Source organism: Rhea pennata, chromosome Z, assembly GCF_028389875.1.
Source record: "Rhea pennata isolate bPtePen1 chromosome Z, bPtePen1.pri, whole genome shotgun sequence".
Taxonomy (NCBI): domain Eukaryota; kingdom Metazoa; phylum Chordata; class Aves; order Rheiformes; family Rheidae; genus Rhea; species Rhea pennata.
Window position 1 is genome coordinate 62,977,467 of NC_084702.1, and position 18,159 is coordinate 62,995,625.

An 18,159-nucleotide genomic window follows, 5' to 3' on the forward strand; every position below is an offset into this window, starting at 1 on the left:
ATAGACAAAAATCACATCTTAAAGACTCGCATGCAAAAGGCAGCCTGAATGTAAACACTTACAGATATAGTACACCTTAAGTACAGGTTGTAGGCTACTTAACAGTCGCTTAAGACAGTGTACAGCAGAACCATTAGGTATTATCGATTGTCACTGGCAAAGCGTTACTGTCTACTTATTCGACTAAAACTAGCATTCCCCTGCCAAAGGGTACATCAGTCCTAGACATGGGGAAATAGTGTAGAGTTTTCTGAAGTACACAGAACTCTTAAATGATTGCATAGATGTCCTGAACAGAGATGCTGCACAATGCTGTTCTGCAAAACATGCCAAATCAGGGTTAGAGCTTGCCTTCCTTGTTTCTTAAGCAATCCCACTTACGGCCAGAAAACTGCTTAGACAGATGCTATATGATAATAGCTTCCACTGCAAGATACATTTCTGATGGTACCTGGTGGGAGCATATGGGCCGGTACGAACAAAGCAGCAAGCACCAGTTTTTGAACGTGCATCACATGAGATGCACTTTCCATTATAAGCTGGAAGCAGGATATGGGTTAAATATCACTTTATGGACACTAAAGAGAAAGTTTTCAGGCCTTGCACAGAAGAGCACTGGTATACTTTCTCATACAGGGTATATATGAGTACTAATATTCAGCTGCCTTTTGTACTATATTATCACTCAAAAAAGTCAGGAAAGTATCTCCCTACAAGGAAAACAGAATCAAAAGCAGAGGTCAACAAAATGTGTTTTAAATGTAGAGTCATACCTTCATGGCAAATATAGAAGGGTATAGTATTTTGTGCAGTAAGAATTAAGGGGTTATACTGAATGACTAAATTATGCAGAAATATAAACTGCTATTGCCTGAATAGCAAATACAAAAATACAAATAGTCACTAGAATTACAGATACTCTATAAAGTTACCTCTGTTTCCAAAACTCCTTCCACTACCAAATCTCACTGGCTGATCCTCTCTGTTCTGAGATTCATTAGTATCTACAGTTTGGGGGAGGAAAAAAAAAAGAAGAAAAAAAATAACTTCACAACTATCTTTTGCAGAAGTTTACTATTTAAATCAACATAGAATTACAGAATCATTCAGGTCAGTGGGAACCTCAGAAGGTCTCTGGTCCAACCTCCCACGCATAGCAGAGTCAACACAAAACTCCAACAAGGCTGCCACAGCTTTTTGCAGCCATGTCTTGAAAGCCTCCAAGGATGCAGGCCACAGCCTCCCTAAGCACATGTTCCACCCCTGGACTGTCCCCCTGGGAGTGGAGGGGGGGGGAAGGTTTCCTTTATATCCAGCCTGAACCTCTCATTTTAACTTGCATCTGTTTCTCTCACTCACCTGTTCTGAACCTCAGTAAAGAGCCTGGGCTCCACATTCCTGATAACCTCCTCATTTGTACAAGAAGGCTGCTCTGAGGTCCCCCTGACTTCCCTTCTCCAGGCTGAAGAAGTCCTGCTCCCTCAGCCTTATAAGGCAAGTGTTCCAGCCCCCTGAGCATGCTGGTGGCACGCTGCTGAACTTGGTCCAGGTTGGCAATGTCTTTTTCTGTCGGGGGCCCAAAACTGGGCACAGTATTCTACACTGTCTAACAAGCAGTGATTAAGGAAGGACAATCATTTCCCTTGATCTGTTAACACAGCCCAGCACGATGCTAACATTCAGTGTTGCCAGGACACACTGCTGCCTCATGCTTAAGCCTACTGTCAATCAGACCCCTATCCCACATGGTGCCCCTCTCATCCTCAAGTCCTTTTCAGACAGCAGAGCTACTCTGCCCCAGCTGGTGCTAACAGAAGGCAGTTTACACAAGCTAAATCCATGCTAGCTATTCCCAGCCACTGTCTTTTACATGCCCAGAAACACTAAACTCTGGAATTATAGTAAGCTGTAACAATTTACTCCATCTTCTATTTAGTGGTTCTATTAATGTACTAGTGATATGTCCACTATCTATTCTTTTAAGAAAAAAGATGAGTAAAATGCAGAAGGGAAAGGAAAAAAAACAAGAGGAAGTGACATATACATATTCAAAGGCTTAATTGCATACATTCTCTAGTCAGTACTACTAAATAGTACTAAATTACTAAAAGTTACTAAATAATCAACTTAAGACCATGAAAGAGAGAAGTAGTATGAAATCATGTCATTTGAGATTAAAGCATCTACTATTACAAAACAGATCTTAAAAAGATAGTAAGAATGAAGAAGGAATAACAGACTAATTTACTCCATTGAAAGTTTAGTTAAATGTATACATTACATAATAGACAATCTACTACTAACAGCCTGACCAAGGTCAACATATTACATTAGAAAGCAAAGACCATGAAATCAGTTATTTGAAAACACACACATAGTGTAACAAGGTGCCCACTTACAGAACAAAGAAAATGAATTAAACAAGATAGCTTAGAACAGTTATAACTTGTTTTCCATAGAAATTAGCACCACTTAGCAACAGTACCTCTATTAACACAGTATTGTTTAAATTTTCAGAATATATTTGGATTACAGTTGCATAGTTCTCCATTGTAAATGTTTCGTCCAAATGGAAGACTTGATGCTTGCTGTTTTAGGGAGCAATTAACTATAAAATCCTACCTTTTCTCCTAAAACATCCTCCAACTCCAAAATCATCCTGCATATGCTGACTTTTGTTAGGTCCTTCACCAGCACCTGGAAAAGAATAAGACTAAATACTCAGACTTTCAGTATTGCCACCCGTAACATCCTCATAGGCAAACTGTTAAGTATAGGCTACAGAAGTGGACAGTGATGTTGGCTGAAAACAGGCCTAACTGGTGTGCTGAAAGTATTGTGATCAACAGCATAAGAAGTCCAGCTGGAAAATACTCAACATTGGAGTATCCCAGGGGTCAATAATTGGGCAAGGACTGTTCAATATCTTCACTAGTGACCTGCATGATGAGACAGTATATCCTCAAATTCTGCTGATGATACAAAACCAGGAAGAGTGGCTGGTACACAACCAGATGGTTGTGCTGCCATTAAGAGGGGCTTTGAAAGCCTGGAGAAAGGGATAAGAAAAAAAACTCATGAAGTTCAACAAACAGAAATGCACAGTTCCACATCTGGGGAGGAATAACCTCATGCACCAGTAGAGGCTGGGGGACAACCTGCTAGAGAGCAGCTCTGCAGAGAAGCACCTGCAGGCTGTAGTAGACAAGTTAACCATGAGCAAGCAGTGTGCCCTTGAGGCAAAGAACACCAACAGCATCCTGAGCTGCATTAGCAAGAGCACTGCCATCAGGTCAAGAAAGGTGATTCTTCCCCTCTACTCAAAGCCTGTATGTCCACATCTGTAGTGCTGTGTCCAATTCTAGGTTCTCCAGTACAAGAGGGATGGACTTACTAGAGCAAGTTCAAAGGGCTGCAAAGATGATTAAGAGATTGGAGCGTGTCATATGGGGAGAGGGTGAAAGAGCTGGGATTGTTTAGCCTGGAGAAGAGAAGGCTTGAGGGGAATCTATGCACCTTAATATTTGATGGAGAAAGTAAAGAAAACAAAAATCAGACTCTTCTCAGTGAAGATACAAGAGACGGTGGGCACGACCTGAAATATAGGTAATTCCATTTAAACATAAGGAAAAATCTTTTTTACTCTATGGTGAATAAATACCAGACAGGTTGCCCACAGAGGCTGTTGAACCTCCATGTCTGGGGATACTCAAAATGCAACTGGATATGGCCCAGAGTATCCTGTTCTAGATGACCCTATTTTCAGCAGGGGTTTGGACTAGGGGATCTTCATAGGTCTCTTTCACCCTGAATTATTCTGTAATAATACTCATTAAGTTCCCTATTCTACAACATCAATCTCAGAATCAGCCTACATGAGCAACCATCATAAAGAGATCAAACCTAGAATTAAAAATCTACAGATCCTACAGAAATAAACCTACAGAAATAAATCTGCAGATTTTTAGATAGATCTCTAAACAGATTAAGGAAACTGATGTTTTCCTTCCAAGGCAAACTAATTTAGCGTAAGAATGAATCTACCCTTGAGAAAAAAAAGCACTAGTACATATTCTTGAAGACAAACACCTTAGTTAATAAAGAAGCCACCTGTATACAAGTTTGTCATATTTGAGTGGGGGAAGGAAAGAGGGCTGGACACTAAGATGACATGCCTGTAATATTACCAAGTTACTCTATTAGGAAACCTTGCCAATAGAGTAATTTAATGCTTCTTAGTGCTACCTTTGCAGTCTGAACAGTGTTCAGAATTCATGTTAATTTGAATATTCTAGGTGGTAATTTGTGATAACGCTGGTAAGCAAAATTTCTTTACAGAACATTGATACTCATGTTTGTATCTAACAAGCAAGGAAAAAAAATCTCTTAAATTCATTACATTGATATTTTAAGCTTTTAATCAGATGACAGTTTTGCTTCCCATTGACCAAATCTATTTGCCTTTAAATCGGTAAGGCCTCTTTCCATTGTTTCCTTTCCTAACCAATTCTTACTCTGATTCCTCTTCCACTTGAAGTTTCTGTACCTTTAGCACACCTAGTTAATTCAACATTCAGAGTTTCTGAAAGCACATCAAAGTACTTCATCAGTATCACATCTGCTTTGAGAAGTTCCTGCACCTTGTCCAAGTTTTCTCTCTATTTATGAAAGAGGCTAGACAAAAAAAAAAAAAAAAAAAAATCTTTCCAGACATCTAACAGGAAAAAAATGATAATCATTCTAATTGTCTTTAGAGAAGTCTGATGCTTAGCACATTCACCAAATCAACTGAAGATCACACTGCACCGTTACTTTCCAGGCAGCTTACGAAGGCTGACAGAGAAGTAACTGTACAATCAGCATGTTGCTGTGTTACCTTTCACATGTTGTATCTGCTTATATAGGTTCTCATATCTATACAGGATGGCAAGCTAACTGGTCTTCCTAGCAAGTCTATAGGAAGTACCAAATGCTAAAGGTTAATTTACCACTATTTCATTTATCACTCTAAATCTACCGACTGTCAAGCAGATATTAAGAATATTAGAATGAAGCCTTGTTTTCAGTCCACTGAAGTTAAAATCTAGTACTGCATCAGCATACCCCAAACAATAGCTTTGATCTGCTTTATTATGCACATTGACTATTTTTCTTTCCTACTGTAACAGAGATTTAAAATCCTGATTTCTTCCATTTCAGACATCCACCTCCAAATCCTGTACATCCTAAATAAACAGTATTTCAGTATGACTTTTTTAAAAAGAGTACCAAAGGTGCATGAAACAAAAAAGATCCTTCAGAACTGAAAATTCAGAATAGCCAGCTTGCAAACAAAGGTTTGCTTTCATGTGGAAGCAATGCAAAGAATAAAGAGCGATTTAAGTCAAAATAAAGCTTTATAAAACACTAGTTGCAAGCATGTGATTATTTTTTTTAAAAAACTTATGCTCATTATGACTTACACTAGAGAGCACTACTATTAGTCAGTGTTTCAAGGAAAAAGAAAATGGAAGGTGACCCTGCATACCCTAACTCTACTCATGGTACTTTGTGTCAAACATATGAATTATACAATTAACAACATAAACTAAGTATAGCTTAGAAGTGCATTCCACAAAAGAGTAGCAGCCTGTAAGGGCTTGATTAGAAAAAAAAAAACTTGAGCTTCAACTGAAGCACAATTTCTTTATTACAAGTTAGTTTTCCAAAGGAAAATACAGGAAAGGCCCATCTAGCCTTTTCTGAAAGAAAAAAAAACCCACATCTTTTTCCCATAGTAGCACAGGGGGAAGAACCCCTAATACTGGTAGAGGTTTTCAAATGAGGTCAAAACTAGATGCAGAGACTTATCAATTCAGAGCCTCACCTTTGGACCTCCCAAACAGCAAATGAGTAAATAACCTCAGTATTAAGTTTGAAAACATACAGAGATTTCTATCAGCTAAAAAGAACCTGAAAGATTTAGTTAGGCCAGAACAGAGCCTTTGAAAGCGCTCGCACTGATCTTACACGACAAGATGTGCCTAGCATTAACAACTTGTTTCTTTTTGGAGCTGACAGTGAAAGCAAGATCTTCAGTAACAGAAGTCCTCCCTATGAGTGCAATTGTCCAGTGCAATACGCAAAAATTGTAGTATGTAGTGGAAGAACCTTTGAACAGGCAGAGCTGACAGCTAGTCAAGAAGTCACAGAAGCACATCCAGAACAAATAGGATACAACAAATTTCTTACACTCACTTCCAGCTAAAACAGACAAGTTTGCTTAAAGAGCGAACAGTGAAAACTCACTAATCTCCCTACCCCATACAGACTGTATCAGTTCTGAGCAAAATCTGTTTCCTATTCTGACTATTGTACAGCCACACAAAGCAGTGCCTAGGGCAAATTACCTTCAATGCCAACACTAGATTGATATATTTAAACTAAAACTTCAATTCAAGTATATAAAGGAATGATCTTCATTTAACCAAGACTGCTTTAAGGAAAACACATACCTAGTATCAGTGTCTTTTGTCAGAGGCAGCCCCCCCCCCCTTTTAAAAAAAAAAAAAAAAAAGCTCAGATAGGTTTCTGTTCAACAGCTAAACTTTTCCTATTGTCAACACAAGTCTTAGAGATGTCCCTGCTAAACCCCTCAAGTCCACATTTAATATTTATTCATTTTCAATATTCATGTTTAGCACAGGCAGTTGTAAAAATGTTTAACTTGACACCTACTGACTTTCACTAGAAGTTGTATTGAGTCAAGTTTTTCAGAGCATGTAACTGCAGTAAACAAAAACTGAGTAAAGATCAAAAGTAAAGTCTACTCACTGTATTACCGATAAGATTTGATGTTGCTTGCTACATGAAAACACATCAAAAATAGAATATGATAGTATAGAATATAGAATATGATAGTATTGCAGCTTTCTTTGATCTCCATTCAAGTGATCAGCTCCCCAAATACATGGATAAAAATCAAGTGTCTTACACATACCTAATGAGCTTATGCTTTGACTGCAGTCAGACAAGAGGCCATCTGGTCTCCCAGAGAAGCCCGTTTCCTAGAACGGGAAGAGAGGTACAATGTTATGCTAGCTCCAGACTAAGCAAAATACACCCATACAGGTGCAGCTGCTAAGGTTTTCACATGACAATCGTTGCCTTCTACATTTTCTGAAGTGCACGGTCTTCCCGACATTTTTGTTTGAAGTTTCTGTCACTGTTACAATAAATACATATTATTTACCTCTTCGTGTCACCACAAGCACATTATGTATAGCTGGCATATGGAGTTAAGTAAATTATTTTACCTTCTACCATAGATTTATGGAGGCATCAACACTGTTAGCTTGCTAAAAAACATTTTCAGCCTTGAATGTACGAAATACTTATTACTCAAAAGCACTAGAATGTTTCAGAGTAATTATTTTCCAGTATTTGTTTGGAAAGCATAGCATTGTGAATGAACACTGTTTTTCATGTTTCACAACTACACTTTCAGTGCTTTACTACAGGATATTTATATAGGAAATCTTAAACAGATATGAATGACGGATACCTGTGTTTTATTCAATGTTTCAGAAATCCCATTTGAAAGAGTTCAGAACAGCAAATCTTACTCTTATCATCAATTTTATCTCCAGTAAAGACTATGTTTTACTTTCTCTTGTTTAACGCAAGTCAGGCATGCATTAGGTGCCTTTAACATTAAGAGGCTAGATCACAAGTTGACCACAGAACATAATAGAACTACAAACACTTCTACTCCAAGATTGTGGGTTTTTTAGATTTCATTAGAGCTTTGCAAGTTCTCTTGAAGTGGCTATGAGCCATTACAAGAAATTAAAATCAAATTGAGAAAACTGTTATTCACAAATTGTATCCAACAGTTTATTTTTTGCAACTTTACCTCTTGTCTCATACATGTATTTGGATATATCATTTGCCCCTCCTCACCCTACCTGTTCCTCATGGCTGGATTTTAAGTGTGCCCACTAAAGCCAATTAAGTATAGGGTCTCATCAAATTTACTGTGATTTCTTCTGTGATATCGGTATTTAGTCACTGACATTAGAAGTAGCAAAAATTTTCTTTTTAGCAATCTTCTCATTCCTGCATTTTATCTTTTATTCCCCACTGAAGCATTTAGCTCCTATGTAAAGACAGCAAGCCTGAACAGGAAGAATTTGTACACACGATTTAGGAGCTTAAAACTAGACCTGAGAGCAGGTACTTAATCATCTTTGCTCTGCCAAGAACTCCAGAATTGAATTTTAAAAAGTCTTACCTGTTGTCAGACTCTAGAGATCCTTAAGCTGCATACACAGGGACCTACATCAGACTAATGCTGATGGACTATGAGCACTCTTTTCAAGTTTCAGTCTAAGAGGGTCAAATTCACAAACATTTTAGTAGCCCAACTCCCTTAGTAAGGGAAGGAGGTGGGAAGAAGAGAAAAAAAGGCAGAGTAGAGACAAATTAAAGAAGCAACAGAAGATCTGTGGGGAAGCAACAACTCCATTTATTCCTCTATGATAGTTTTTGATCTCTCACCAGCCCCTAAGAGCCTCTAGGGACAGGAGGTGCCGCAGTGTTTGGGAGACTACAGTTACCACTCTGTCAAGGAAGGACTTTGCCTTCCCAGCACACAAGCTGCAGGTGCTTCGGCAGACACAGTAACAGCCTGTCCCGCGCTGCAGCCAGAGCCCGCCAGCCGCCCGCGCCGCGGCAGCGGAGAGCAGAGCGCAGGGGGCCGGCCACGTGCCGCGGCCCGACGCTCCCCCGCGCCCGCCCGCCCGCCCCTTACCAGCTCCTCGAAGAGCGGGCGGGCCGGCGCCGCGCTGTCGCCGATCTCCGCGTCCCAGTCCTCCTGGCTCATGCTGCGCGCTCCCGAGCCTGCCGCAGCGGAGGGCGCACGTTAGCCACACACCCGTCCCCGGCGGCCCTCTCCCCTCTCGCCCACTTCCATCGCGAGGCAAGAAAAGAGGAGGAAGACAGACGGACCGCTCGTTGAGAAACGAGCCGAGCCCAGCGCCGCCGCCGCCGCACCCACCTGCTCCCCGCAGCCGCGCGCCTCACAGCAATGGCGCGCCTCAACACGCCGCCTGATAACCCCACCGCCACGTGCTCCGCCCGACCCGCCCTGCGGCACGCGCCTCGACCGGCAGCCAATAAGGTTGCGGCTCGCCAGCGCGGCGCATGCGCTGGTGGCTGCGGTGAGAGCGGCGGCAGCGCGCGCGCGGAGTAGCGCCAAGGTGTGTGGCGGTTGTGGCCGTTGCGCTGAAGGCACGATAACGTGCGCGCGCGCCGGGCGCATAGAGCAGCGGGCAGGCAGCGGGCAAGGCCCCTTGGTCTAGTGGCTCCTCCTGTATGTAGAAAAAGGAGGGAAGAGGTATGCAAAATCCCTCGTCATGGTGCGGGGGTATCCCTGTGTGGAGAGGTTGTTGGCTTCAGGTGAGGTAAAGTGCCTGTGAGAAGAAAAGAGAGCTCAGGAAAACGGAGTTTCAGGTGTTTGTTTTTCCTAATATTTGGGTACTTGAGTACTTTGGTTCCCCTGCTTGATTCTCTGAGTTTCTGAATATTCCTTGGTTATCTGCATATGTTACTGCTGAAGTGCTGTCTATTTTACAAACATCTACTAAAATCAATGAAATTAGAGCTGTTTAGTGGGGCTGTAACTAAGATACTGTTCATTTGACTGCAAAAGTTTTTAACAGTAGTACTTAAGCATAACAGCTTTGTAAGATCATTAAAATGCCCATTTGTGATAACAAATTTATTTAATAGAATTAGATTCCATATTTTAAAAAAATCTTTAAAAATCACTTTTTTAACTAGATCTAAGTATAGAAAAGGAAGAAGACAAAAGCTCTGTTTGTATTTAAGTACTGGAGTTTGTGGATAGCACTCATACAGTTCATCTTTTAAAAATCTTAGTAGGTACTCTGATGCTTTGCCTTGTGTTTCTGAGTTGTCTGCAATATACATCTTTGCTGTGTCTTTATCATGCTGTGGAGTAATATGGTAATGTTTATTCTGAAAAAGCTTAAAGGCTGTGCATATTGTCCCACTTATGTGATAAATTCTCATTTACCTGCTTCACTCTGTTCAATGTATTTTCCTCAGGTCACAAAAACTGTTCTGAAAAGCTGTGTGCCTGCTTGAGAACTTACATGCTGCTGCAGAGGAGGTAAGCTAGCTCTGTCATTTTCCAGTGAGCATATGCCCAATAGGAGCTTGGGACAATAGTAAAATGAATTCTTGCAGCTGGTGGGGGTGGCTAAAGAGTGGTCTTTGAAGTAAAACTGGTAACTTTCGCCTCATTTGTTTTCAGTTAAGGTCTACCCTTTATCAATGCTTCTTTTTTGGAAGCATTGGGACAGTACCCAGGTTGTGCTGAACTTAGAATAAAAAGCATCTGTGAAAGTTAAGAACTAGCTTTTTTTATCTAAGAGTTTATTTAAACCTATATCATCAGAACATGCAGATGAGGCTGTTCTTACTGCAGATATCAAAACTAACCACTTGGAGTTATCTGCACTCAATAATTAATCATGCAGCAAGATACACTATGTCCAAGGATGAAGAACTCGCATCTCTGTGGGAAGTGTATAAAGCAATTTACAAGTTCCTGAAGCAGCATATGGCATTAGCAGGGAGGTATACAGGTACATGTCACCCACTGTGCTATGCTGAGTTATCTACTTTGTACTTAATCAAGAAAGCAGGCTACTTCATCTGCCAAAAAGGTTTCTGCTTTTTTGTACTGAAGCAGATGTATTTTGGACATTTGTAAAGGTGAAGGAGAGCATGTCTGTCCTTCTGAGAAATTCATAGCTGGAGGCAGATATGCTACTCTGGTGCATCTATGCCAAATTTAGAGGGCTTTCAGACTGTTCACCCTTCTTCCCATCTGCAGGTTACCGTTCTTTCAGATTTACCACGATAACTTCATATTCAGCACTCCCTAACTTACTCAAAGTTACACAGTTTACCTTAGCACCTTTTCGTGGTAGGCTTAGGGAGCAATTATGCATGCAGTCATGGTACCAAATCTGTAACCACTGGTGGGTGGGTGATCTTTTGGTCCTTGTCAGATACAGTCAGCATTTTATATTTCCCACAGGCGCTCAGATACTCAAGAGTTCCTCCTTTCTTCTTCTGCTACTCTGATCCTGCTTATTGTGGGATACTCTCTATTTGTTGCCTCCCAATCATTTTGTACAGCTTCAGAAGAAATCAAACTATGATATTCTGTCAATGCCAAGAACCTGTGTGGTAAATACAACTAGTTATTTCAGCTTAGAAGATTCTTCAGGGAGCTACAATGTCAAGGAGTTTTTTTCCCTAGGACTGCCAGCAGCTCAATGTAAGCAATCATTTCTGAACCTCTTGAGTAAGGTAGTTTGTTATAAAGTACTTAACTACGATAATTTAAAAAGAAACATTGTTCTTTGAATAACATGAGAAGTCTTGTGTCCTGTCATTCTGCATTTTATAATGATGTTCCACATGTCTAGCAAAGCACAAACTCTTGTTTGAAGCTTTTTCTGCAGTAGATCAGATCTCTAGTAATAAATACCATGTCTCTGTCCGATATAGTTTCATTGATCTTCAGAGGTATCCAAATTTAGGCTTCTCTCTCTTCAGCCATATATATTCTGTAAAAACTTGCATAGAATTAAAATATTTAGCAGCATGATGTTTTGTTTTTCTAGGAAATTAGGCTGGAAAAATAGGCTAAAAATTGGGTTAAAATCTGATTACTTTCTGTGATCAGATTCTCTCGGAACTATATGCTAACAGAATGCTCACATCACATGGAAGAAGAGCTAGGAACCAACAAACATATATTTGATTTGGTTATTTTCCCTCCTTTTAAGATGTAAACTCTTCTACAGGTATTACCTGTATTTGAAAATACTTGAGGTAGCAGCATAGAGCTAGTGAAGAGAAGCTTTTTTGCTGTTTTTGGTTTGTGGGTGGGTGTTGTTTTTTTCTGTGTAGCATACAAACATTTGTATGTGGGCAAAAAAGGCATCCTTGAGTCTTTTCCAAAAGAGATAAACCTTTAACATTTACTATGATGCCTCTTGTTTATAACTGTAATTGGAAGACTCAAATATTCAGTTCAATTTCTCTTGAATTGATTAAAGAAAAACATAACATCAGTGATAAGATTTCTGAGCTTTAGCCATAAATGTTTAAGAACTTGAACAGATCAAAAACTTCCCAGCATTTCTGTTGCATGAGCCTTTTCAGCTCTTTGCTGTCATCATAACATATATATATATATATATATATATATATATATATATATATATATATATATATGTTTTGTGTGTGTGTTAAAGAGGTTGCATTAAATTTCCCCACTTTCCCTGCTATAGTCTGATGAGATACTGCAGTGCTCTCTCAGATATTACCATGAGGACACAAATATTTTAGAATATTTTTCCTCTTTCCAGTAGGTGAGATTTCAAAATCAAAAATTGTATATAACAGCTAGAAAATTTTTACCCTGCATGATCAAGGGTTCAGTTGTAAGGATGTAGCCTTGTAATACAGTATTGTCATTCTCAATAACAGGCTATAATCTTTGCACTGAATTTGCAAGGCCTAAGGACTGAGGCTTGTCAGGCTTGGTCTTTCTGAACTTTTCACTTGCCTACTGCTTTGTTTTTTTTTGGTTTAGCTGTGACAGCAATTTCTCTGATTGACCAGGTGTCTATGGCCAATTTATTTTGCTTTTGTTACCTGCGTGTGGAACAACTACTACACAGATAGTAGTATCAAGCAGTTAGTCTATGTAGGAGGAAGTATTTATGACTCTAACACAACAATGTAGTATAGTGAGATACCAGCCTGGTACGGTAGCAGACGCTTTGAGAAGTGGTGCTACAGGATGCATTATAGAGGAGTACAGGCATGGGATGATCAGAGATGGGGTGCAGGCTGGCACTGAAGGCCCCATAGCTAAAAACATGTTCATGGTCAAAGAAATGCAGACCTGGAGCTGGGCAAAACTGGTTTCAGGGATAACAGAAAACAGAATAATAGTATCTAACGTGCATAAAAGGCACCATATGTAGTAAACATGGATGTAACATGGAACTGTAGACCACTGGAGGAAGCTGTAAAAGCATATTAGCAAACTTATAAAAAGGATCCCAAGTGGATCCTGGAGTGAGTAAGAAGAAACCACCAGCATGAGTATCATATTCTTCCCAGTGAAGGATTCAAGATGCTTACAACTTGCTGTAATTGCCACTGTCAGGATAAAAACACCAACCTTAGGACTGAGAGGAGCAGTAAAAGGGTAAGTATAATTCCAGGAAAAGGAATAGAAACTAAGTGTATAACAATTTTATTCTTTCTTTTGTGTAACAGATGTGGATTATTAACGATTAAACTACTAAGATTTAAATTCCACTAACAGGAAGCTCTTGACTTTAAATATATAAACACATGCTTCCTCTTTGCCCAGAAACAAGATTTTGAGCATAACACAGTATTTACAGCTTAAATACTCTTCCTGGTATATTATCAGTATATATCAGAAAAATCTGGAGAGAGATATAACTAGAAAATGCAACAAAATACAAAATTCATTAGCCAAATGACCATGCCTCTGTTTGTAGTTATGGGAATATGTCTTGGTAATATACCAGTTCTGCATTGCTTCAATTTTATGAATTTCTGCATATTAGAATTATTGTACTTTGTACTTGCAGATATGCCTTAAGGCTAAATCAAAAGATTTAGTGTAAAATATAAGATTGAAATTTCTCTGAAAATTCTCTGTATTTAATGCCCTTTCTGTCTTTCTGAAGTACCAGGAAGTCCTAAATGAGTGTTACGCTCACATTTTTCTAGATACTGCCCTGGCATATTGTAAGAGTTTCATCATCCAGAAGCTAACGTGTCATCACAACAGAACAGCACAACACAAATTGCAGGACAGTTGAATACCCTTTTGTGAAGTCAGCTTGCTGTTGACAGTTTTTGGCAAGAGAATAGGAGGAACTGCTACACTTCTGTTAGGCTAACTTGCTGAGAAATTACACAGTAAAAAAATTCCTAAGTATCAGTCTTTAAGGGACTGTACTTAGTGACCACAGATGCAATTAAATACATATTGTGTATCTGCTACAGTAGCTATGTAAGTAGTTCATGGTATAGAACACAGGACCAGTGTTGACAGTAAGAGTAGCTGCTTGCATGCTCAGAAATTTGAACTGATTCCCATGCCTGCTTTTGCATGGTTCGGTTGAATTCACTTTGATAGCAGAACGCGTTAGCTTTGGATCTAAGGTGCAGTTTTGCTGGCCACGAGGCCACCGTGAGAGCAAAGACATACTTCCCAGCCGGATGCACGCCATTCACCCGATTTTACCGATTCTCAGAGCCCCATTTGGCGCCAGTTCGAGACAAGTCAAAGTGCTGAAACGGCGCAAGCCAAGGCAAAGGTGGCGAATCGTGTTCGCGGCGCTACGTGCGCGCCTCGCAGTTGTGCCGCTGCGCGGCCGTGCCGCGCTGCGCCGCCGCCTTGCGCCGCGCGCGGCTCCCTGGGAACTGTAGTCTTGCGCTGAGCAGCGGGGCTGCGGGCGCGGCCCTCGGGAACTACGGTGCCCGGCATGTGCCGGGGTGGGCGGTGCCCTGCCCCCGCCCCGCTGCTTCCTGGTTCGGCTGCCGTAGGCGGGTGAGGCGCCGCCGCTGCAGGTAGAGCAGGCGCGTGTGCTCGTACGGCGGCAGGTGGCCGGGCCGGCGCTGTGGCTCGCTAGGTGCGCGCAGTGTGGTCGCGGCACCTTAAACCGGGGCCGGTGCGGGCTGCCTCGCCCGCTCCGGGCCGGCGGCGCGGGCGTTGCCCGGGGGGGGGGGGGGGGGGCGGGAGCAGGACTGGCGATGTAAATAGACTGCCGAAATTGTTCAGAGTGTCAAATTCTAAGTGGAGAAAAACAAGGAAATTCACAGCGTTTTCTAAGCCATGGAGGCAGTCTGAAAACGTTTTAAGCGATTCGTAAATCAGAAGGCTCATGAGCAACCTTAAATCAGTTGTGCTGAGTGTATGGACCATTCACCTAAGAAAAATGGTGGTAACAATGTAAGTTAATCTCTAAGATGAAAATCTTGTTTATCTTACTATAGTTATTATTTGTATATAGTTTTTTTGAGGTGATTGCAAAGAAGTAGTCATTGAAGTCTTATCTGTTAAAAGAGAAATCAAATTATTGTTCCCTGTTCTTTTCAGTTTTACTTAGATTTATCATTTGCCACCTACTGCATGCAGATTGGTTCAGTCTGAGCTGTACAGAAGCTCAGCAATGGCACAGCTCCTATGTACAGGAGCAGTTATGTGCAGGGATGTTGTCAACCTCCTGCTTTCTGCCACAGCATGGAGAAGAGCTAGTCTAACTCCCATTCACTCTTGATTTTTCTAGGGAACATCCACCATTCAATCACTCTTATGGTGATGTCGCATTACTTGCATCATATCCTAGTATTTCTGAAGTTCTTGTGCCTATGTACTCAGAATGTAGTAGTGTAAGTTACTAATTTACCTTACTTACACAGCTTTAATCTCTTTCAGCCTGCTACAGTTAGTTATGGCAGCATATGGACAAGCTAACTGATGGCAAGCTGTTCAAGCTTTAAGGAGGCCTGAATGTAAAATACTACTCTTCAGAGCAGTACAATGATCTACCATCTCCTCTAATGGGGGGTTCATTTCTCCTTCAGAGGAACTTCTGAACTTTTCTGTCCTACTTCAAACTTCCTGTTATTCAGTGCAGAGCCTGCTCATTTCTCATTTGATGGACAGCCATCTTTCTTCAGTGGGATTTATACTTTGAGCTTTATTCATCTGTTCAGAATTTAAGAGAAGACCAGGTCACACTGGGTTGCGTTTATTTTAATCATTTTCCTGATTCTGACTTAATACTTTTGTTAGCCAATTGTTGCATTTAAACCATGGGTGTGAAGTGAGGTCTTAGGAGTAGGTGTCCACAATTTAACACGTTGCGTTTTTATTTGTGTAATCTAATTGACTGGGATCTAACCGTATGAGAACCACTACAGATCCACAAAACAAAGAAAACTGCTACTTTACATAGGCATAAGAACAGGTTTTGGTGGCAAAATCCTCACCAAAATAATTTTAGGCTGTAGTTATAATTAAACAGGTATCAAATATCAATCAAAAAGTATCATGTTACAGTTGACCGTGGTTCTTTGGTCTTTTGTTTTAATATGCCTTTCAAAGAAGGTGTTCTAGTTCTGTCCATGATGGCTGATTGTTTCCTACACTAAGGATTTGTTACAAAATCACTGGCAGTGTCTGTGCATCAACTTCAGCTTTAGTAACATAAAATAATAGTATAAACTCTCAGAGCTTCAGCTGCAGTTTTGCAGTGCTGTTTCCAGTTGCACTGATACCACCGTAAGTTCTAGTATATGATCATGGGTAGTTCCCTTCTTTACTTTCCTCTCCCCTCCCCATACACCTGTTAGTTCTCTGATAAACAGCAATTCCACAAAACAGCTAAGTGAGGTCTGTGCTTGTGGAGCAACTAGGATGACTAACTGAACATAATTTTGTTCCTGCTACAGGTTAAACCTGTTTGGTAACGCACTTACATGACCTAGGCTGCAATTCTGTCTCATTGCACTAGTCTGTAAAAGTGGACATTGACACGTACATATAGTAGCTAGGCTGAGTAGTGGGTTTGTTAACTTTACAGTGTAAGCAAACTCTTACATGGTTTTGTCATCCACTATGAAGACCACCAAATCACATTACTGCCTTGTTTAAATACATCACTTGGAATGGGGGGTTCTCAGTCTGCTTGGTCCTAGTCTTCACTCCTTGAAGCTTTTCAGACTTTGTATCTAGGCGAGAGAGAGAGAACGTGAAGGTAGAGAAAGCAGTAACTCAAAAGGACAAGCGGTTGAGGGTTAATGAAGGTCACTGCTATTTTGAATGCCATCTGAAAGTCATGTAGTGTGCAGCCCAGAGTGGGACTTGGGAGAAGCACCTTGCATGCCTCTAGGTATAATTTCACAGTGTATCACCAGCAGCAGAAAATCTGGGTTAATAAATTCATGTCCTCTCTCTCCCCCCGCCCCTGCTGCTTTTCTGATGTACTGCTTCAAATGTTTGTGGAAGAACTATAAATAGGGAGGATATCCTAAGACAGCTTCATTATTAGTATCCAATGAAATTATATCCTGAAAAGAAAAGGGTTAATAGAATTCTGACTACTCAGGCTGTTCATCATTGAAATATATCTTGAGATTAACGGTGGGTGTTTGAATATGTAGATCATGATGTATTAATGATGCTTAGGGTTGCGTTGGCGGTGTGATTGGGAACCAAAAATGCTATTTCATGCCCTTACCTTAAAGCAGATCCTGCTATTGTCCTTCCTTTATCCTTAAAGAAGATCCAAACTGTTGTGTTAGCATAATAAGTTTGGAAAGATTTGGGATAGCTAGAAGAGCATTTTAAATGTAGCTGCTCTTTGCTGTGTGAAAGGAGGACTACTGAATGTGCTTTAACATGGTCTACAGCAGTTGCTTAGAAGATGCTAGCATCGACATTGCTCCAATATGGTTTTTGATGCTTAAAAAGTATGTCAAGAATACATTTCACTTTTAATAACTCTTACAGACCTTCCTTTTATCTTAATTATGCTGGATATGGGCCGTGAAAGTCAGGAAGGTGTTTTCAACAGCACTTAAAGTTGACTTCCATGGGAGTAGTGATACTAGAATGTTTCCTTCTGGAGTCAAATCCTTGGAGGACTAAGTAGTAGATACCTGTTATATGATAGGTTAGGAGTTCCTCAAGCAGAAGCCCACACTTTCCTCCCCAAAGCCCATTTGGAAAGGAAAAAGGTATGGATGCGAATAAAGCATTTATACAGCCTTTCCCCCTCAGCAGCGATACTGTCTGCTGCAGGGGCAAACAAAATTTCTTCCTTCATTCCTGACCTACCACTATGCGTTTACTGATGGGAGAATGCAGTTAGCACTCTCAGATCCTCATCATTAGTGTCACTTGTAAAAGTTCAGGAGGAAAGTCATGACTGTGGCAGGAGGGAACAGAAAGCATGACTCTGCATGTGAAAGAGGACATGAGAACTTGCAGGAGAGTAGAACGGTAATGAGCAAATG

The 18,159-nt window shown here is 40.6% G+C and overlaps 2 protein-coding genes across 3 annotated transcripts in view; one reads left to right on the forward strand and one right to left on the reverse strand.

Annotated features, from left to right (window-relative positions):
• The window catches only part of DDX4 (DEAD-box helicase 4), a 32,081-nt gene extending 23,218 nt beyond the window's left edge, over positions 1-8,863 (reverse strand). The window contains exons 1-5 of the mRNA XM_062600503.1: positions 8,792-8,863; positions 6,980-7,046; positions 2,623-2,697; positions 1,360-1,566; positions 933-1,004 (exon numbers count right to left, since the gene is read on the reverse strand). Coding sequence (XP_062456487.1) covers positions 933-1,004; positions 1,360-1,566; positions 2,623-2,697; positions 6,980-7,046; positions 8,792-8,863 — 493 coding nt within the window. The remainder of the gene's footprint in view (positions 1-932; positions 1,005-1,359; positions 1,567-2,622; positions 2,698-6,979; positions 7,047-8,791) is intronic.
• A 5,772-nt stretch (positions 8,864-14,635) lies between these two features.
• Positions 14,636-18,159, forward strand: part of SLC38A9 (solute carrier family 38 member 9) — a 49,532-nt gene continuing 46,008 nt past the window's right edge. The window contains exon 1 of one of the 2 annotated variants that reach the window (XM_062599338.1): positions 14,636-14,706. The gene's annotated coding sequence lies outside the window, so the exon portion shown is untranslated. Of the gene's footprint in view, positions 14,707-14,981; positions 15,089-18,159 lie in introns of those variants that run through there. The other variant, XM_062599337.1, reaches the window with a different exon arrangement.